This window comes from Toxorhynchites rutilus, chromosome 3 (genome assembly GCF_029784135.1).
Source record: "Toxorhynchites rutilus septentrionalis strain SRP chromosome 3, ASM2978413v1, whole genome shotgun sequence".
NCBI classification, from domain to species: domain Eukaryota; kingdom Metazoa; phylum Arthropoda; class Insecta; order Diptera; family Culicidae; genus Toxorhynchites; species Toxorhynchites rutilus.
The window spans coordinates 320463896-320486494 of NC_073746.1; the positions used below are offsets into that span (position 1 = coordinate 320463896).

A 22599-nucleotide genomic window follows, 5' to 3' on the forward strand; every position below is an offset into this window, starting at 1 on the left:
TTAACGCCTAAATGGCTACTACTAACGACTGTGTAATTTACAATTTATAGAAACATAAACATATGTACAAGTACACGATTAAAACCCGGCTCTGTAACAGCTAAAATGCTAATGAGCCTAATAAATAAATAAATGAGATAAAAAAAAAGACAATGACTCAAAGCTCTAGACATATGAAGTTCGCACATGGTTACATTACAACTACTCGAAGGTTGTTGATATTCCTCCACAATCTTCCGACATCAATCACAGTAAAACACAGAGGAAATTATCTTTGTAGAAAATTTAGAAACCATTAAATTTCTAAAAATAACGATTTTTAAAACCACTTTATGGAAAAATTGATGAATATTCCTTCCGAATACACAAAAAAAAAAACTCATAGATAACGCCAAAAACAGCTAAAGATAGTTGCAATGAACAAGGGATACCATACTAATGAAGGAATTCGGAAATTGGCTAATGCCTTCGAAATCGAGTAGAGATTCCAACCAGCCTACGATTATGAGTGCGAGTCAATTTTTATAACTCAGCACATACATTTGCCATTTTTAGAGAAATGATAAAACATTATTCTGAAATCAGGTAGCAAACCATTGACCTCTCATATGACACTATGCCTTTATTAAAATAAAATGGTCCGAAATCCTGTTTTCGACTTTCAAAAGAAAGGAAAAGAGATCTGCATGGTGGAGTACGATTACGGGTTTGAGTCACTGTATATAAATAAAAATGTAAGGCCAAATGTTTTGCTAAGCGCAAAACCCGAAGAAGGAATGGTCCGATTTGAGTCGTCTTTAAATTGTTGTATTTGTCCTGGCCCATAGATCAATATAGCGGATAGAAAAATCGGAAAATTTTCGGAAAACTCTGAATGAAGTTCGGTAAATATGGGTTTTCAATATGTTCGAGAATTACATCAGGATAAGCGTTGTTAGTCCAATCGATGTTTGCGCTAACGAAATTGATCTTTGTTTGAAGGTGGAAATGGATTTTCAGGCGGAATGACGCATTCCTATCTATATAAATAAAAAAAGGAAGGCCAAATGTGTTGCTAATCGCAAAATCCGAAGAAGGAAAGGTCCCTTTCAGCCGTCTTCATTTTGTTGTATTTTTAGTATTCTGCTCATAGAACAATGTTATGATGGGAAAAAGTGCAGATATTTGTTCTAAAGAATTAATATCAAAACAATAATTTTGGGCGGGGCGAAGTTCGCCGGGTCAGCTAGTGTTAAATATAAACACATATATTGGCGTCACGATGTGAAAAATTGTTATGGCAGCGCATGCTATGTCGCTCGTAACTCCTTAATTTCCAGGACATTGACTCAAAACTATAAAAGTGTCTGCATCTCAGCTGACACAACGGTCAGTAGGGTTCAAAACGAATTCAAAACCGCCTACACACAGCAGTGGAAATCCATACAATTTACTAACTAAAAAGTGTTCACATTTTCATCGCTTGTTTACGTGAAGAATATAATTTTTTCAGGCACACTTGATTTTAGAGTGTACGGATTTCTAGCTGTTCTTGACGCAAGGTTTTTAATGAAGAATGATAAGATGGGAAGGTTTATATGAACATGTTTATAATTTCATAAGTTTATTCAAATATTAATATTGCCCTTCTTTAACTATTCAGTGCAAGTTTATCAAAATTTGAAAGAGACATTAGAAAAGAAATGTTTTTTTTTAATAGTTTTTTGAGATGGTTATTAAAAATCCATGATTACCTTTGCTTTATTGTTTACTCTCCATTATTTGTTAATGTTTCCTGCTTTTCGTTCTTTGACCTATCATTTTGACAATTCAATTTTCAATTTTGACAATTCAATTGCGACAAGATAGAAATTTGGTGTGAAAGAGCGAATGTTGGAAAATTTTCTAAGCTTTATAATTAAAGTTTTTCTGTAGTATTTAATTTCTGAGTTTGTTTGAATGACCAATTGAATTTGATTCATAGAAGAATAAGATTTCATTTGATATGTCGATTTTTGAAATCGACTCGATGGTTGAAAAGTGATGACGTTTTGGAAGAAATCTCGTCTCCATTCACATGATTTTTATATATTTTTTTCCAATTCTTAACTTTCAAACTTATTTCATGGATCAACATATCATATCTTTCTATTAATACGCAAACATGCCTAGTAGTAACTTAAAAAAACCAAACTCATAAACGACAAAAAGAGTCTTCGATTGTATATTTATATACATTTTTTACATTTTACATTTTGTTATATTTTTTACAGTTTTACAGTACGCATTCGCTTATTGGTGCTTTTTTAGTAGGAGTGCTTTTTGATTGGCGGTTCGTTAGTTGGAGCACGCGCCAATCAAAAAGCAGTCATCCCTCATAATTGTATGTCAGTTTTAATCTATTGTTCAAATGCCATTTTTATTGAAGGGTCTTTGAATGTTACACTCAAAATATTAATGCACAGTATTACAAAAGTTTTTAGTTTTGCAGTTTGTTTGACAAATGTTTTCGTTTAAACATATATATAAATACTGGCTGACCCGGCAAACGTTGTTCTGCCATAATTATTTCTAGTGAATTTGTTGATTGTAAAATAGAAAATAACTAATGTATTGTAAGTGTGTTAAAATTTTTTAAAGATCTACACATAATTGAAACGTTCGTTACTCTTTCTTTCATACTTGTGTTTGACATACCGAGGTATAGAGCGCCAAGTCGATGACAAAAATTAAAAAAAAAACAAAACATTCCTTGTATTCCATTCCCGATGTATTTCATTCGCAAACCTGACATGTTTGTTTTCTTGGACGTTAAATGTAAATTGAAAAAAGGAATAAATTTCGTTGTTGCAAATTTGTTGCTCTTCATCGAATGTTTTGCTCAGCTGAGGCGAATTTGGCACTACTGAACGGTTTTCCATGTCAATGTCTGCGTTGTTAATTTTTATGAATGATTGTCCGTCATTATCAGTTTTTATTCGTTGATATATTGGACATCCACCTAGGCTTGCGGTCGTGTCGTTGGTGAAATCTTTAAGAAAATGCATTGTACTGTTTCCATTTGCCATGCAAAGCTACAAAAAAAGGCTATGTTTGTGGTAACAATATCGAACAATCACCCATATTTCGTCATTAGCAGTCCCGATTGCAATTTAAATTGTTGAAATTTGAATGAAAATGTTTATTCGATGTTGTTTGAATACTTAGTAAACATAGTCTAGACCCTAACTCAACTATTTTTCTATTAATCTCCTTGCATTTCAGCCAAAATATTATCCAGAATATAAAACAATTATCAGAGGCTATTTTCGTCCAATATTTTCCCTACCATAGTTCATTTAAAATTTTTGTTTTAAAAGCGTGTGTATTTCACACGAAAATTCATAACAATTTACGCTTCACAGAAATGAAACACGAAGCTCAATGACGTCTATACGCATTGCGTTTCAAGGTTGGATGACATTCGTTCTCTTTGAAAAACAATCTACGGGTCGATTATTTGGATATTATTTATAACAAAATACTAAAATCGCGATTAAAAATAGGAAATGGAGGTAAACCTTTGAGGTTATATGTACTTTTATGCCAAATTTTTAAAAAAAGAAATAAAAATTATTTAGATTTTTTTTTGCATATCCCTAATCGGTATAAATCATATGGTAATCGGTACCCTAGCGGTATCATATATAATTTACGTCCTATTCTCATGCCTACCAAGTTTTCATTGCATAACTTCATGAAAATCGGTCAAGCCGTTTCGGAGGACGAACATCACGAACACCACGAACATCGTGACACGAGAATTTTATATATATAATATATATATATATATATATATATATATATATATATATATATATACAACTATACAATGATACTTATATTTTCTAGCATCAAATCAATCCAAATACAGTAATCCTAATTGTTATTATGGCCGCACTAAAAGACATGAAAAACAACAAGAAAAACGCGATCTATGAAATTTGTGAATTATTGTAGTATTACTTCAGCCATTCCATGCCAAACTGATATAGTGGTTTTCAGATTTTCGTGAAAATTTGTAGCTTGTTTTCGTTATGGTGAAACATTGAACCTGTATTTTTTTTTTTGGTGATTCGATTTTTTCACTTTTCGCGAAAATGACTTTTATCAAAAACTCATAACTTTTGAACCACTAAGCCGATTCAGATGATCGATACATCAAATTGAACTTAATTAGCTAGTCTTTTTTGGAAAAATATCAAACATGCAAGAAATTTGATTTTTTTTTGTAATTATTGATTGTATCCATTTTTTATTGTTTATATGGCTTCGGGACCAACGGCGCTATAATTTTCTATATTTTTTCTTGAAAACTGAGGATTTTTTAGACTTTTACATTTTTTACTCAAAATCGGATGTGTTCTTTTTTCTTTTTTGAGTTATAATTTTAACCGAGATGATCAATATATCAAATTGAAGCTAATGAGCTAGAATTTGTTGGAAAAACATTGCACTTGCGAAAAAAATGAATTTTGTTTTCGTGATTAATAATTGTATCTGTTTTTTTTTTATAGTTTGCATGGTTTCGGGACAAAGGGCGCTATATTTTTTATATTTTCTCTTGAAATCTGAGGATTTTTTACTCAACAAATTAAAAAATCAGAGATGTGTTCTTCTTCGTTCTTGAGTTATGATTTTTCAAAGTTTACATGTTTTTAAGCTTCTTTCGATCATCCTATGCGACTAGACTATATATATGCGAATAGAATTCCCTTTTTTTGCAAGTGTGAAATTATTGACTTCAATTAACTATGTCGATTATCTGAATCGGTTCAGTAGATCAAAAGTTATGAATTTTTGAAAAAACCTAATTTTTGGAAAACAGCAGAAATATGATTTTTTGAACCATCGGTTAAATTTGAAGAATCAATTTAAAAATGAAGAACACATTTTTGGATATGTTATCTAAAAAATTCTCAGCTTTCAAGAAATATAGCGCCCTTGGACGATGAAAAATATAAATATCAAATACGGTCAATAATTAAGAAAACATTTTTTTTTGCCGGTGTTATTAATTTTTCAAAAAAGACTAGCTCACTGGCCAATTTGATATGTCGATCATCTGAATCGGTTTAGAAGTTCAAATGATATGAATTTTTGAAAAAGTTATTTTTGGAAAAAAAGGGAAAAACTAGATTTTTCGAACTACCCTAAAATGGAATGGGATCTAATATTTTGCGATAAGGAACAAAACTACCAATTTACACAAAATTATGAGAACCACTATATCGGTTTGGCATGGAATATATATACAGGTCGGACTCGATTATAAATAATCGCAATTTCACTTTCAGCGTTAATTTTCGAATCCAATACATAATCGAATCACAAAAAAGCTATTTTAATATCAATGTTTGACATTCATACATTAATGAAAAAATTGTTTTCTTGAGATTCGATTATGTACAGGATTTGAAAATAATTGTTGAAAAAAATGGTCGACTATATATAATCGAGTCCGACCTGTAACACTAAAAAAATATAGTTTGGTGTTAATTTCCCCGGCTGATTACTAGAAACTAATTGGTGTTAACGTTTCATTACCTTGTAAATTCTAGATACAATAACCAACAGAGGGTATTTAAAAAAAATAAAAATGGCTTTTTACGGAGTGTGATCGAAACTGAAAAAAATAAAATTCATCATATTTTTATGTTGTTTTTTAATTTCAACTGATTCTCTTACCACATTTAAATTTTTTATTCAATGTCCAGTTTTTATGGCGAAGCTTCGATCGTAAATTACACATTTGTCATCATTGGTGGAATACGACCATAAATGTTGTTATGAATAGCAGAGCAAGTTATGATTACAATACATATGGGTTTATTTTGATAATGCAAATATTAACGACATTATACATAAACCGATAAAAAGCATTATAATATTTGTCCACAGCACTTTCTATCCCATTCGACGTGTTTATCATGAGGATACTAACATTAATAACATTATACACGTACCTCCCACCCCACCGTTTTAGAGACATCTTAACATTATGTTCAATTTTTAGAGCGTAAACCATCTGTCAATTTTTTCACTGTTTACATTTTCTTGCCACAAATCGTTGCCACTTTTTTCTCTCATGTTCCACTTCTCTTCTCTGATAAAAGTGTTTGCATCTCAGCTGACACAGCTGTCAGTAGGGTTCAAACCGAATTCAAAACCGCATACATCTCAGTTGTTTTGTTCTCCAGATGTTGCCATCAAAAACATGGCCGCATAGGACGGGGCTGCTTTCCAGTCTCTCATTTGTAAATAATGAATTTAAACTTACTTACAAGCCTTAACAACGATCAATTTTTTTTTATTTAAGTCATTTATTTTTACAGGCTCAGTTACATAGGTTGAAAGGAGCCGAACTCTTAGCTATACTTTTATTAGTATATATCAACATGTTTCCTTAAATCTAGGGTTAATAAAGTAGGAAACCGATTACTCGCGGTCGACTCGAGATTAGAAGGGTGACATAGTTTCTTTTGGAAAAGGAGGGGATATAAGGATATTGTACAATGTTCACACTCGCATTCACACTCACGCTCATCATACTCAATTCTTAAATCTATTATTATATCTATTATGTATATACATTTCAGCTTATTCTATAGTTAGTCAGAAGGGAAACAGTCGCTCGCGAAGGAAAAAAAAGGAGAGGATAAGGGTGTACGGACAATCACACACGAAGATCGATAGTTTTAAGGAAAACATATATTAGGGACATGTAATCGAGGTCTAACCGAGCCAACACATCTCTCACCGGTACATTGGGCTGTCTACCTCGGGTCCGAAGGGAGTTTTCTAAATTCGATCTGGCAATAAGATACACCTCGCACGACCAAACAACGTGCTCGATGTCGTGGTAACCTTGGCCACAAACACAGAGATTGCTACTGGCAAGATTGAAACGAAGGAGTAGCGCATCTAACGAACAGTGATTGGACATGAGTCGGGAGAAGGTGCGAATAAAGTCCCGACTCAAGTCCAGACTTTTGAACCACGGTTTGAGGCTAACCTTAGGGGAAATTGAGTGAAACCACCGGCCCAATTCATCTTCATTCCAGTTGCGTTGCCAATTAGCGATGGTATTTTTACGGACTAAAGAATAAAATTCATTGAAGGCGATTTGACGCTGATAAATGTCGCCCTCAATCGCACCTACCTTTGCTAATGAGTCAGCCCTCTCATTACCCGGAATTGAGCAATGTGAAGGGACCCAGACAAAGGTAATGACATAACAGCGTCTGGATAAAGCACTCAAAATTTCTCGTATTCTCTCAAGGAAGTACGGCGAGTGCTTTTCCGGCCTCACTGAAAGGATAGCTTCGACAGAGCTAAGACTATCCGTTACAATGTAATAGTGCTCAACAGGTCGTGAGGCGACGCTGTCCAGCGCCCAATGAATTGCTGCCAATTCAGCAATATACACTGAGCAAGGATTCTGAAGACTGTGTGAGGTGCTAAAAAATTCGTTGAACACTCCAAATCCTGTGAACTTGTTTATAGGGGACCCATCAGTAAAGTACATATTATCACAATTGATACCCCCATACTTTGCATCGAAGATCGTTGGAGCGATCCTCGATCGTTGATAATCTGAATATTCATGGATATCTTGCTTCATGGACAGATCAAAATGTACAGAGGAATTGATGTAGTCAGGAAAACAAACACGGTTGGGAATATACGAAGAAGGATCAACCTGCATGGAGATGAATTCATGATATGAAGTCATGAATCCAGAGTGAGAATTTAGCTCGATCAGCTGCTCAAAATTTCCGATCACCAATGGGTTCATAACCTTACACCGGATGAGGAACCGAAGAGATAATAAATTGAAGCGATCTTTTAGTGGGAGTACGCCTGCCAAAACCTCGAGGCTCATGGAATGCGTTGAGGGCATACATCCCAACGCAATACGGAGACAAAGATACTGAATTCGCTCGAGTTTAATGAGGTGTGTTTTGGCAGCTGATTGAAAACAGAAACTGCCATACTCCATCACTGAGAGAATAGTTGTTCGATACAACATTATAAGATCTTCGGGATGGGCTCCCCACCAGGTGCCGGTAATTGTACGGAGAAAGTTTATTCTTTGTTGGCATTTTTTACTCAGATACCTAATATGGGCCCCCCAAGTACATTTGGAGTCGAACCAGACCCCAAGATACTTGAATGACATAGCATGAGTGATCGGTTTACCCAAAAGTTGAAGCTTTGGTTTTGCTGGTCTATGCTTCCTAGCCACAACAACGATCAATGTAGGTGTTCAATTCTAAATCCGAGCATAACGTTCATGATACAAAACAGAAAACCCCTTCCTTTAGTATCTCAGATTATACTAGTCACGCATAAAGCTATTGTTGTTTTATAAAAACGACAGAATACACAGTTTCGCCATTTATTTCGATAAAAACCACCACCGCTCTGCATCTGAGCATCTTTCGAAAAGCCACAAGCAAGCAACCCCAAGGAATGTTTCTCCACCATTCATCTGCCGTGTGCGCATTTTGCGACACTATCGCTAAATTTATCCTTAAACCACATCCGCTTAGCTATCTCACCACTCAGCGGGGATCCGTGGCCACGCCGTACCAGCCGTAGTTGCATCATTTATTCGCCATAAAAACGACTCCAAGGGAACTGTCGTGTACACATAATACCACCCTGCCAGAGCTCAAGACCTGTCGGGTGTTAAAGTTTCATACTGTACCGATCTGCATGTTCAATGTCGGAAGCCTCGCGAGTCCCACGGTTCATTCGGCACGACAGCCGCTACCGCCGCCGCCGCCGGAACAAGCGAATGCTCCGACCGATTTTACGTCAACGACTTTCCACCACAAGAAGCGGGAACGTTCGCCACAAAATACACAAAAGTTTTCTCTTCTGATGATGTTGTTCTTTCTCCTTTACCGGGCGACTGATACCGCGCGAGAGGGTCGGTGGGTGGTTCAAAAGTATGAGGTTATGTCACAGCGAATCACGCGGAGGGCGCTAAATTTCCATGCCACCTGACGTCGATGGGAATTTCTCGCGCACTTTCGTGTGTTTGTGTATGAAAAGCTGTACGTGTGTATGTATAACGTATACCGAACTGACTCAGGCATGTGAACGTGACGTTCACGTGTCATCATTAAAGCAAGCGCCGACGATGGAAACGACAATGTTGTTACCATAACGATCAGCGAGGAGCGAGTTGAGTCAGGAACCGTGGAATTACCTATGCTCGGCGTCATGCATAATAACAAACGGCTTCCTCGGCTTTCTTCGCTAATTCGAACCCGGCAAGGATAACCTACACAAGGTGGTGTAATTTATGCGAGGTATTTGGGTTCATTGGGGGTGCTTTTCAATTAGGATGCGTGTGAATGAATAGTCGGGGCGGAAAAATGAACCGACAGCTGCTGAGTGATGGCCGCAAATTGCAACAATGGATGTGTGCACGTTTCTGCAAAATTTGGATTTGGCACGTTTCACATAAAGGAATTTTTTATGAAACCCACAGAAAATTAGACTATGAAAATAATACTATTATGAAAACTCTGTTTTCTTTTAGCAGGATTCCAGTTTTTGACGTAGGAATACGTCTTTAGGGGAAATATTGGAAAAGCTCTTTTTGTTCAGCCATTTCCTGATGTATCTACGAGATTCCAGAACAGAACAATCCAGAACAATCTATTGGAGAAAATGATATATTTTATGAAACAGTTTAGCTGGGAAAAGTCCAATTGAATTTCACGTTGACGCAATTCGTTGGGTTGGAACGAAAATGGCAATAGAGAAACTATTCTTCATCCGCCATACATACATTTTTACACACATTATTTTATTCATACAGAACGCATCAGTCATCTAATCCAGAGCCACAGAGGGCAGTTTTCCACATATCTCATTATCTTTTATCGTGAAATGCACCATATAACGATTCATAGTGTACCGTTCTGAATTATATTTCGGAAAACATCATATTTCGGACACTTTGTTCTAATATCTTGAAATGCTTAATGCACTGATGATATAACTATAAAATTAATATCACAATTGCTTCTTTAGAATATTTTCTTGGTTTCACTATCACTTCACTAGAGAATTATATTTGAATTATTACATAGTAGGAGAAAACCCATCCAAAATCCAAAATCCACTCATTATCGTTTGTGTTTGACGTTTGCTTAGCGTGAGCACGTAGAATTCACCCCTTCATCAATATTTAAATTTCTCTCGTGTTTCATTAGTTCTCATCATCGTTATCAGGTTACTGTGAATGCTTGGTAAGTGTTTCGTAGTTGATTATAAAATATAATGAAGTGTAATGTTATTTTCGTTCAAAAAATTACAAAATAAAGTGTCCCAAATTTGATTATTTTATAAATGGTGTCCGAAGTTTGATTTTTATTCGCTTGATTTGAAAAGCATGTTATTCGATGATTTTTTTTTATGTTTTCAATCAAATAGGTACCAAAGTAGAAAGCTTAAAAGCATATTGAACTAATTTGTCAAAAATATCAACCAAATAATACCTGTGCATGAAGTTGAGATCTATTTTCTGCATCATATGCCTTAAGCGTCCGAAATATGATTCAGAACGGTATATCAATATATTAGGCTGTCAAAAAAGTCCTGCGGTATTTCCGCGAGGTGTCGTTGTAAGCGCGTAGTTCTAGTTGTATTCATTGTATCGAGTCATACTATAGCTTGTTGGAAAGGTATTTATATAGTCATTGACAGTGTTTTGTTTGGTTAAGTCGTTCGTGAGTTATAGTGTCGCAAATATGGAGCAAAATAAAAGAAAATCCGACATATTTTACAGTACTACTATGACAAAGGCAAAAATGCATCTCAAGCTGCCAATAAAATTTGAAAAAAAAGAAGCTCGATGTATGTGTTCGATGCCTGGAGCAGATAACTGCAACATCTGTACGTTAGCTTTCCTCGCACATCGAATACAATCCCTTGTTCATCGAAATCGATGAACATGTCAAATGACAAGTCTGACGGAGGCCATACTAAACGTCATGGAGACCATAACGCTTCCGTTGAACTCAATATAAAAAGGCCTTCGAGACGACTCATCCGACTCCTTTACCTCTCTGACGGCTGAAGACGTCAACCTTTGAATTATTTTGATTATTTTTAATAAAGTGAATTAGAAAGTAATGAAGTGAATTTACTTACCGGATAGTTATCGCGTAGTGCTACTATCTCCTACCATTGCCGCCTTGGTGTCCGCAGAAAGTGGAAAAAGGGTTACTTACCTGGTGACCACTCCGTTGTTCCCGCTTCGTTGTTCCCGCTCCGCTGCTCCCGCTCTGCTATCGCTATTGGTCCTTCGAGCCGGATATCCGTCGAACTCCGGTTATCCATCTATATCTGGTTTGGACATCATCGGTATCCTGCTCTGTGATTCGAACCACGTGTCTATACTGGTAAGGAACTACCACTTCGTCATCGCTTCTCGACTTTCTACTGGAACCTGGTCACTGTAGTACATCGCTCTGCGGCTTCTCGTTACATCGCTTGAATTTTATACAATACAAGGCACTTACATTGCCTTTACAAGGTAATTATAATTCCAATCACCATAACCTTTCCCCCTCGGGCTACGCGGTCTTGTGCTTTGCAGATTACTATCGTCATCGTCGTCGTTTTTCGTCAGAATGTCCACCGAGCGTCGCATCAAGACCCTGAAAGCAAGGCAGAAGAGCCTTATCACATCGTTCGAACTCGCCGTGCATTTTGTAGAGGGATTTAAGGAAGACACCGATTGCCACGAAGTCCCCGTGAGGTTAGAACACCTCATAACGATTTGGAATGATTTTAACACAGTCCAAGGAGAGCTAGAGACGCTGGATGATAGTCACATTGAGGCTCATTTGAAGGACCGTATCGCCTTCGAGACCGCATACTTCAAAGCAAAAGGGTTCCTTCTATCGGTGAATAAAGTAGCATCTACGCCTCCGTCTCCGAGTACTCAATCACATCTGCAAACCTTCTCTACGTCCCACGTGCGTCTGCCAGATATTAAACTACCTGTGTTTGATGGTGCCCTCGACCGCTGGCTTAATTTCCACGACTTGTTCATCTCTCTGGTTCATTCATCTCACGAGCTTTCAAACATACAAAAGTTTTATTATCTGCGTTCTTCGCTCACCGGGGAAGCTCTGAAATTGGTACAGACGATCGCGATTTCGGCCAACAACTACATGGTAGCTTGGAATCTCCTGCTAGACCACTATCAGAACACCACCAGGCTGAAACAATCGTACATAGACTCGCTCTTTGAATTTCCATCGATTAAACGGGAATCAGCGACTGAACTTCACTCTTTGGTAGAAAACTTCGAAGCCACCGTGAAAATACTCAAGAAACTCGGTGAGAAGACGGAATATTGGGATCTTATGCTCATTCGAATGTTGAGCATTCGACTCGACGCGACTACACGGAGAGATTGGGAAGAGTATTGCTCCACCAAGGACGTTGTCACGTTTCAGGATCTCACAGTCTTTATCCAGCGTCGCGTTACCGTTCTGCAAACGATCGGTAAATCTCCGGAATCTTCAACAGCAAATCATACAAAGAAACCGGTTTCACGGCCAGTCGCCAGCCACGGAGCAGCCCAGACCAATGTTAGAAAGTGCTTAGTGTGCTCCGACAATCATCCATTGTACATGTGCGCTACGTTTTCCAAAATGTCACTCGACGATAAGGAAAAGGAGGTTCGCCGGCATCAGCTGTGTAGGAACTGCCTGCGTAAGGGCCATCATGCAAGAGACTGTTCGTCTTCGAGCACATGCCGAAAATGCAGAGGTCATCACCACACACAACTCTGCTCTCTGCTGTCAGGATCCAGTTCATTCAAGGCGAGCTCGGAATCATCTCCGCCCAAGGACAAATCTACTCAGCCCGCAAACGATCAACAATCATCGCCATCGGTTTCGGCAGCGATCACGGAAATAGCCAGTCACGCTTCTGCTGAAGAGCGACCAAAATTAGTCTTGCTCGCTACTGCAGTCATACTTGTTGTCGATGACAACGGGCGAGAACATCCAGCCAGAGTTCTGCTCGACTCTGGCAGCGAATGCTCGTAACAGAATCGTTCTCTCAGCTGATCAAGGCACGGCGCCGAAAAGTTCATCTACCGATCTCCGGCATTGGCAAATCTGCTGCACGGGCGCGCAGCATAGTTTTTACCAACATCCGTTCAAGAGTTAGTGATTACAGTGCCTCTGTAGAACTTCTAGTCATGCCAAAGGTGACCATCGATTTGCCGTCATCATCTTTCGATGTGTCAACCTGGAAGATTCCTCCAAAAGTCCAGTTAGCGGATCCTGCTTTTTACAAAACCAGTCCCATCGATATCGTTCTGGGAGCTCAGCTATTTTTCGATCTTTTCAACACGCCCCCTTGAGACATTTGAACTCAATACCGTGACATACGGCACAGCCTGTGCCCCCTTTCTTGCCACACGGGTGTTGAAACAACTGGCAGATGACGAGCGAAATGGATTTCCCGAGGATGCCGAGGTTCTGACTAACGACTTCTACGTCGACGATTTAATCTCCGGAGCAAATTCCATAGAAGAAACCGTCAACCTCCGGAAACAGTTGGACACACTACTAAGTAGAGGTGGATTCCAATTACGGAAGTGGGCATCCAACGAACCCAACGCAGTTGCTGATGTTCCCGTAGAGAATTTAGCTATGCAACCAACATTGGAATTTGATCGCGATCAGTGCCTCAAAACACTTGGTCTGCACTGGGAACCTCTGACGGACCGTCTACGGTACAAGGTTCAACTCCCAGAAGAACATAACGATGAACCACCTACGAAACGAACTGCTTTATCCTACATCGCTCGATTATTTGACCCGCTGGGGCTTGTGGGCCCAGTGGTAACAACTGCTAAACTGTTTATGCAGTCTCTTTGGATGCTTCAAGACAACGGTAAGCCCTGGGGTTGGGACAAGGAGCTCCCATTATCCCTTCATGAACGTTGGCGATCATATAAACATCAGCTGCCTCTGCTGAACGAACTACGTATTGATCGTCACATCTGCTGCCCAGCACCCAGGAATGTGCAATTGCATATATTTTCAGATGCATCTGAAAGAGCGTATGGCGCATGTGCGTACATTCGATCAACGAATCCAGACGGCAAGGTCAAAATTGCCTTACTCACATCCAGGTCGAAGGTCGCCCCGCTCAAACAGCAGAGCATTCCGCGACTTGAGCTGTGTGGAGCGCTTATAGCAGCAGAAATTCATCAGAAGGTAATCGTTGCTTTGCAACTTGAAATGCAGACTTTTTTACGGGTCGATTCCACCACTGTACTCAGTTGGTTGAAATGTAATCCATCAACCTGGACGACCTTTGTGGCGAACAGAGTATCGAAGATACAATTGGCCACCGAGAACTGCAGCTGGAACCATGTTGCAGGTCAAGAAAACCCTGCGAATATTCTTTCTCGCGTGGTGGAGTGGGCCGGTTTGGATACAAATGGAACCTGATCAGTGGCCAATCGAACAACACAGCACTCCCCAAACTCATACCATACCATACCAGAAACTAGAAGGGTACAAGTAGCAGCTCTCAACGTACATCACAACCCATCATTCATCGACGAATTTGTTGCAACATTTTCCAGCTATCAACGCATGCTACGGATCACTTCCTACTGTAGGCGCTTTCTTCGAAACTGTCGCCGTGCAACCAGAAAAAAATTCATCAAGAACGAATCATTCCTCCAAGCAGAAGAGATCAAGGCATCAGAAGGCATTCTCATCGCTCTAATACAGCAGCAAACTTTTCCGCTCGAGTGGGCACAACTAAGTGAGAAACGACCACTTTCCACCAAATCAAGACTCCGTTGGTTCAGCCCGTTCATGTCCGACGAAGGCGTCATTCGTATTGGAGGTCGACTGAGCAATGCACAACAGTCATTTGACAGCAAGCATCAAATTCTGTTGCCAGCAAACCATCCGTTTTCGTTTCTCCTGGTGAAACAATTTCACGAACGAAACCTCCATGCACATCCACAACTTCTTATCACCTTTCTACGCAACCGCTACTGGATCATAGGGGCCGGGAGCTTGGCGAGAAGGGTAGTCCACACCTGCGTCGCTTGCTTCAGAGCTCAACCAAAGAAACTGGAGCAGTTTATGGGCGATTTACCTCGAACTCGTGTAACAGCATCCCGGCCATTCGCAGTAACGGGAGTTGACTACTGGGGACCATTACTTCTTCGACCAGTTAACCGACGATCAGCAGCAAGGAAGGCTTATGTAGCAGTTTTTGTGTGCTTTTGCACTAAAGCTGTGCATATCGAATTAGTGGTGGATCTAACTACAGCAAAGTTTATGCAAGCATTCCGACGATTCACTTCCCGCCGAGGATTTTGTTCGGAAATATACAGCGACAACGGTCGTAACTTTGTTGGCGTCTCCAATGAACTGCGAAATTTCCTACGCAGCAGCAACTACAAACAAGCATTTGCCATCGAATGCACCAGCAACAACATCAAATGGCACTTTAATCCGCCGAAGGCCTCTCATTTTGGCGGTTTATGGGAATCTGCCATTTCATCAGCTCAGAAGCATCTTTTTCGAGTCCTGGGGCAACACAAGCTAGACTACGACGACATGGATACGTTACTAATCCAAATCGAAGGTTGCCTCAACTCCAGACCCATCATTCCTATCCGTCTGACCTCCAGCCGCTCACACCGGGACACTTCCTACTTGGATCGCCCTTGAAAGCAGTTCCGGACGTGGATTTATCATCCATTCCGTTCAACCGACTCCACCGTTGGCAACAGGTTCAAAAAATCGTGCAGGACGTGTGGAAACGATGGAGCTCTGAGTACTTATCATCGCTGCAACCGCGCACAAAATGGCTAAAGCCTCCGGTTGTTATTGAAAAGGGTAGGCTGGTGATACTTCGTGACGAAAATTCTCCACCCACGCATTGGCCTACAGCACGAATCACGGATCTACACCCTGGAGCGGATGGGATCACACTGGTAGTGACAGTGCAAACTTCAGACGGGCAGTACAAGAGACCCGTTTCTAAAATTTGCCTGCTTCCTTTGCCATCAACTGCGACTACGACAGCAGGAGATTTTCAAAAATGTTCGGAAACTGATCCAACAACATCCAGCAGTACGACCGTCGAGACAAACCTGCAATAACATTACACCAGACATATATTATGCCTGGATCAGCCATCATCAATTGCTTTTCGGATGACGTATGACTATCAACACCCGCAGCGTGAAATCGACTACGTTACCAACTACTACGAGGCAACCAACCAGCGTTCTTATGTCTACGAATACCGTCAGAAAGCGCGTTTCTGAAAGGGCCAGCATGTTCGATGCCTGGAGAAGATAACTGCAACATCTGTACGTTAGCTTTCCTCGCACATCGAATACAATCCATTGTTCATTGAAATCGATGAACATGTCAAATGACAAGTCTGACGGAGGCCATACTAAACGTCATGGAGACCATAACGCTTCCGTTGAACTCAATATAAAAAGGCCTTCGAGACGACTCATCCTGCTCCTCTACCTCTCTGACGGCTGAAGACGTCAGCCTTTGAATTATTTTGATTATTTTTAATAAAGTGAATTAGAAAGTAATGAAGTGAATTTACTTACCGGATAGTTATCGCGTAGTGCTACTATCTCCTACCATTGCCGCCTTGGTGTCCGCAGAAAGTGGAAAAAGGGTTACTTACCTGGTGACCACTCCGTTGTTCCCGCTTCGTTGTTCCCGCTCCGCTGCTCCCGCTCTGCTATCGCTAGTATGGGTGCCACACACGTTGACGCAAAATCTTTGACCGTATCGACGCATGTGAATCGCTGCTGAATCGCAACAAAATCGACCCGTTTCTGAAGCGGATGGTGACTGGCGATGAAAAGTGGGTCACTTACGACAACGTGAAGCGCAAACGGTCGTGGTCGAAGCCCGCTGAAGCGGCTCAGACGGTGGCCAAGCCCTCATCAACGGCCAGGAAGGTTCTGCTGTGTGTTTGGTGGGATTGTCAAGGAATAATCTATTATGAGCTGCTTCCCTATGGCCAAACGCTCAATTCGGACCTGTACTGCCAACAACTGGACCACTTGAAGGTAGCACTCATGAAGAAGAGGCCAACTTTGATAAACAGAGGCGGCATTGTCTTCCATCAGGACAACGCCAGGCCACACACTTCTTTGGTGACGCGCCAGAAGCTCCGGGAGCTCGGATGGGAGGTTCTTTTGCATCCGCCGTATAGTCCGGACCTTGCACCAAGTGACTACCACCTGTTTTTGTCCATGGCGAACGAGCTAGGTAGTCAGAAGTTAGCCACAAAAGAGGCCTGTGAAAATTGGCTATCCGAGTTTTTTTTTTGCCAATAAGGAAGCGAGCTTCTATAACAGGGATATTATGAAGTTGGCATCTCGTTGGGAACAAGTCATCGAACAAAACGGCGCATATTTGACTTAAAACAGATGATTGTAACTAATTTTATGAACAAATGAAAATTCAAAAAAAATACCGCAGGACTTTTTTGACAGCCTAATATCACCATTCTTGTCCCATTTATGATCAATTGTTACAGTGGAGAGAGAGAGCAAACAATACCTAACAATAAAACTAAAATAGTCTTTTTAGGGGTAACCAAATCGTTACCTACTGTGAGACGGAAAAGTTCCATTGGGAGCGTTAGTGCCACCCAAGAAAGGACTGAGAAACCGAGCACTATTTTTTAAGAAGTTTCGATTTGATTTGCATCCAAATCGTCGATCTCCTTTCGCAACAAAAGGAGTTATTAATGTTAAAACTATTTCATAAAAATGTGACCATTGTCCTGATTTGGCATTTCAATGAAACACGTGGCCAAACGTTAAATTGAAGTTTTTAACGTTTGCCTTATGATAAATTTCAAAAGTCAGTAGCGTGGAATCCGGTGCACCCGTGGCCGAGTGGTTAGCGTCTCACATTATCATGCCGGGTGTTCGGGTTCGATTCCTGTTCTGGCCTGGAGATTTTTCGGCAAAGAAATTTCTTTCGACTTGCACTGTGGTCACGCGTATTATAGAGCTTGCCCCTCGGAATACATTCAAGGCGTGTTATTTGGCTTAGGAAATCTCTACTAAGTATTCATAAATGACGCTAGTTAATGCATACGTTGAGACGGCAAAAGTTCCACGGGGAACGTTAACGCCATTCAAGAAGAAGCGTGTAATCCGACGATCCCTCTTCCAGGATCAGACCATGTAGATATCGAACACGACCGATCATAACACACGTTACGTCCCACACACATTTCTAAGTTAACATCCACTAGAATAAAAGAGAAAGAACTGAAAAGAAAGATTGTTGTTTTATATTGGTGATCTCGAAAGTGTCCTTTTGAGCCGAACTTGGGATTTTCGTGTTCCACACTCAAGCCAGCTAGCCCTAACCCAGAATTAAAGGTTTTTGAGGAAGTCTGTGTTGCCGTTGGGTGCTCTACTTCCTTCAAGTGTTTCGCGGTGTTACCGCAGCTGAATATCGCTAACTGTCAACAGTCGAAGAGAGGATCGAAATCTGAGAGTGAGGAACAGTGGGGAAGAAGATAAAACCGGGGCTCTGGCAACCCTATCCCAACCAATACAATTGAAATCACTGCTACAGGATCGCGCGGAGCACTTCATTTTTAATTTCAGGTTATGATTTCTATGCTCATGAGTTTCTATGCTGGCTACAGAAAGGCGGCCATCTTAGCAGTCCCTTGGACAAAACACAATCCATTATCTAGCAAGTCATCGATACGATTAGAGAAAAGTTAAACCAGTGGAAATGGATTTAAATGTGATAAAACGCACTCCTATATCGTCTTCTATCTATATGAATAAAAATGGATCGCCGAATGTGTTGATTAGAGCAAAACTCTAGATAAGAATTATCCGATTTGAAGCTGTCTTCATTCTATCATATTTTCTGTATCAAACATTTATTCCATGTAACGGAGAAACATGTTATTTACAAGTGGATGAAAAATCTTGCACGAGAATTGTGTCTGAAAATAATCTGATATTATAATGTGGAGTATTGGTAGAAGCAGTGTTGCCACACGTACAGATTTGTCAGGAATGGTACAGATTTTTTCGTTATTTTTGGTATGGATTCTGTACGGTACAGAGTACAAATTTTCGTTAAAAAGTACAGATTGGTACAGATTTTTTCCGCTTGTTAAATTTCTTACATTTGAACAAAGCAACACTAAGGTACACGACTTTTACGCCGCAGTATCGCTTGGTGCTGCAGATCATGAATGCAATTACAATGCAATGATTGATCAGTTTCATAAGGACGGAATTCCTTACAAGGATCGTCTGAATTCGCGTCGGACGGTGTGTTTTGCCCCAGAAACCTGAAAAACCTTAATTCACGATGTTACATGAAGAGCTGAACGATTTTTATTTGATCATTCTCTCTAATATCTGCGAGGAATCTAACGTTGTTTCAATGTCCAAAGCTATTAAATTTGAAGATCATTTGGAAAGCGGCAAGATTTTTTAGGTTGGAATAGCAGCAGAAGAAACTATCAGAACAATGGACTGCGAAAGGCAGATCATTTTAAGGATATTTATCGCAGTTTTTTTCCGTGGAGATGATCAAGCAAATGAGAAAAACATTCGGTTTTGTTGATCCGACGCTCAAGTCTGTGACAGTGTTAAATCCCAGAAACTTTTCCAGTTTGACCAGCATTAACGTTGTGTTAGAAGCGTTTCCAAGATTCTACAATTGAAATATACAAGATCTGGAGGATTGATTTGGTACCCTAAAGATAAAAGTGCTCCGTAAGGAAATCGGGTTTTCAGAAAACGAGCATGTGCAGGATTGGTGGACAAGAATTGGATGTCTACAAAGAATTGACGGTTCGCTCGCTTTTTTGGCGCTTCGATGTCTTGTTTGTGACGTTCTCACTATGGCTCACTCCTCGGCAACTGTCGAGCGATTTTGTTCTGAATATAATTAGAACAAAAATAAGCTACGAAATCTGCTCAGTAACGATACGATGAACGCTATTTTGAGATCAAAAGATTGATTAAACATTGTGGCGGCAGCTCGAAAATTTTTATAAATGGTAATAAGCATTATTGGAAACATCAATAAGCATCATGCAACACACGAATGACTTGCAAATATAAATGTAGTATTTGTGGTAAATAAATGAGTGTATTTAATAATAGTTTTTTCTCTACAACAAATATTTTCGGTGGTACAGATTTTTGGATAAAAAAGTACAAATGAGAAAGATTTTTAACCCCTCTGGTACAGATTGAAATGTGGCAACACTGGGTAGAAGTACTGAAAATTTATAGTAAAAAATAATTTTAAAGGGTAGATTAGAAGATCAATCAATGAACAGTTCTGCGATTGGACCCATGAACGTGCGCTTAGCAAGACAACGTGAATGTGATAAGAAAAATAAATTTCGAGCGGGACGAAGTTTGCCGGGTCAGCTAGTCCAATATAAAAACATGTTTCTCATCCGACAACGCTGTATATAATAATTTTATTCGCGCAATTTTACATATTTTCTGGTGGGGCTCAACCGAGATTCCATCAATCCATCCGATAATATCACGAAAACACGTACACACAATGGCAAAACAATGGATTGGAAGCAACGAAGAATCATTCCTTGAAGTTGCTCTCCCGCAAGAAAATTATTTGTTTATCATGAATTGTCTCAGCTTCCTCCGATTTTTTTTTCTACTAAACACAAACTATATACAGTGTCGGACAAACCATTAGGACCACTGCTCAAGTAAAAAAAGAAAGTGACAAAAATTTGAGAAAAATAATGCAATGCAGTGCTTCAAACCATTTATAATAATTTATTTGCATTGTTCGGAGAAATTTATAACATCTGTTGTTGAAACAATAGTCATTCATTAAAAAATGCGCTTTAGGCATACTTAACCACTAAAATGACGCGACAAAAATCAGGACCAGTTTTCCGTTTCCGTTTCCGAGTGTTGATTTTTGAAAAAATATTGAATGTTTTGTAGCGACCGCAACAGACGGGTTTTTGTATACCCATAATTATCAATAGCTCGAGCCTAAATAAATATATCTTTATCGCACGATCCTTATTGCGGATCGTGTAAATAAGTTTCCGATAAGGTCGGGTCGATCCCGAACCTAAATAAATACATCTCTCTTGCACGATACTTTTTTTGCGGATCCTGTGACTCATAGTTCATTTTTGTTTATTCTAAAAGAGAAAAGGTCTAGTTTTACGATAGGGTTTTTGTTTATGCTTTTGTGTTACTCATAGTCTTACTGTTAGGTTATCGCAAGTTCGCTTACTCATGTTGAGTCATAAATTTTAAGAAAAACTTTAATTTCTAGGTACAGAAATAAAGCAGTTAGTTTTTGGACAGAGAAGAGAACGGTTGTATTTCTCATAAAGAAAGAAAGCCTAAGACCGCTAGGCGACTGTTCAGTTTCTCGGTGGTATTATGTGTTTTTCGGATCCTGGTAAGTATTTATCATGTAATCAAGAAGTACCCTATGATCAGAAAGTACCGGTAATTTGTAGATAAAACAAAATAGAGTTGGATTTCAGGCAAATTTATTTTATCTCCATTATATTCATCTGAAGCACCACACGTGTGCCAACGCTTGACCCAGTCTTTCATGCATCCTTGGTAGGCCGACGAAGGGATGGCCAATAAAATTAGCTATTTCAAGTACAGTGGAGTTAAAATCGGGATATTTTAAGATTTTGATTGAATTCTAACCAGGAATTGTTCATAACGATATTGCAGTAAAATTAAGAAAGATAGAAGTTGGTTGTCGAAGAACAAATCGTAGAGTGGTTTGAGAGCTTTTATTTGGTTGATGGAATCAATCAAGTTTATCATGAATTTTTGGGTTAAAATTAATATTAACGCCTTCAAAACTACTATCTTTTAAGTTTTCCACGTCCAAAATGTTATTTCCATCCTCTAGTTTAGATGTTTCACAACTATATCCAGTACTAAATTTTCTCATCTTTTAAATGAGAGTAACAAAATCGTTCTACGTAGCGTACTTTTTGAAGTAGAGTCAGTTTAAGACCGACAGATCCCAGAACAATAAAAAAGTTGAATAACTCTGCAATTCTTGGAATTCGGCTAAAAAAAATTAAATTCTTCTTTTATATTCAAAAAACGAAAAAGATTTGTATAAAAACAAATAAATTTTTTTTTTGACCTGATTGTGTACAGGATTCGATTATATATAGTGAAAATAATTCGGAGACTGAATATAATCGAGTCTGCTCTTTATAAAAAAAAACGCTAAGATACGGATGATTTTCAACAAATAAACATGTAAACTCAAAAATAATATAAACAAAGCTCTATTCTAGCGGAGAGCAACATGTGGACAAATCCTGCAGTGCGATTGAGCAAAAGTGTCCATATTGCGGAGGAACTCCGCACGTGCTCTCGGCTTGTGAAACTTACAAGAGTCGCTGGGAGAAGCAGAAGCGCTCTTTAAAGGAACGCTCGAAGCGCACCTTTGCGGAAATTTTAAAGGGCGCTTCTCCATTGGCCCA

The 22599-nt window shown here is 39.3% G+C and overlaps 2 protein-coding genes across 2 annotated transcripts; both read left to right on the plus strand.

The window, feature by feature from the left end:
- The first annotated feature begins 11675 nt into the window (after nucleotides 1-11675).
- LOC129774499 (uncharacterized) lies at nucleotides 11676-13106 on the plus strand. Its single transcript, XM_055778245.1, has one exon. The coding sequence runs from the start codon at nucleotides 11676-11678 to the stop codon at nucleotides 13104-13106; it is 1431 nt and encodes a 476-aa protein (XP_055634220.1).
- Nucleotides 13107-13261: 155 nt separating this feature from the next.
- LOC129774500 (uncharacterized) lies at nucleotides 13262-15770 on the plus strand. Its single transcript, XM_055778246.1, has 4 exons — nucleotides 13262-13378; nucleotides 13428-14288; nucleotides 14455-14591; nucleotides 14663-15770. Exons 1-4 carry the CDS (start codon nucleotides 13262-13264, stop codon nucleotides 15768-15770), a joined length of 2223 nt encoding a protein of 740 aa, XP_055634221.1.
- Nucleotides 15771-22599: the final 6829 nt, after the last annotated feature.

Bases quoted from the DNA above. Each gene is read 5' to 3' on its own strand.
- LOC129774499 (XM_055778245.1), top strand. From the start codon at position 11,676: ATGTCCACCGAGCGTCGCATCAAGACCCTGAAAGCAAGGCAGAAGAGC.
- LOC129774500 (XM_055778246.1), top strand. From the start codon at position 13,262: ATGCCAAAGGTGACCATCGATTTGCCGTCATCATCTTTCGATGTGTCA. The intron at 14,289-14,454 runs GTAATCGTTGCT...ACCATGTTGCAG, and splicing joins CAGCAGAAATTCATCAGAAG to GTCAAGAAAACCCTGCGAAT. The intron at 14,592-14,662 runs GTACAAGTAGCA...AACATTTTCCAG, and splicing joins CCATACCAGAAACTAGAAGG to CTATCAACGCATGCTACGGA.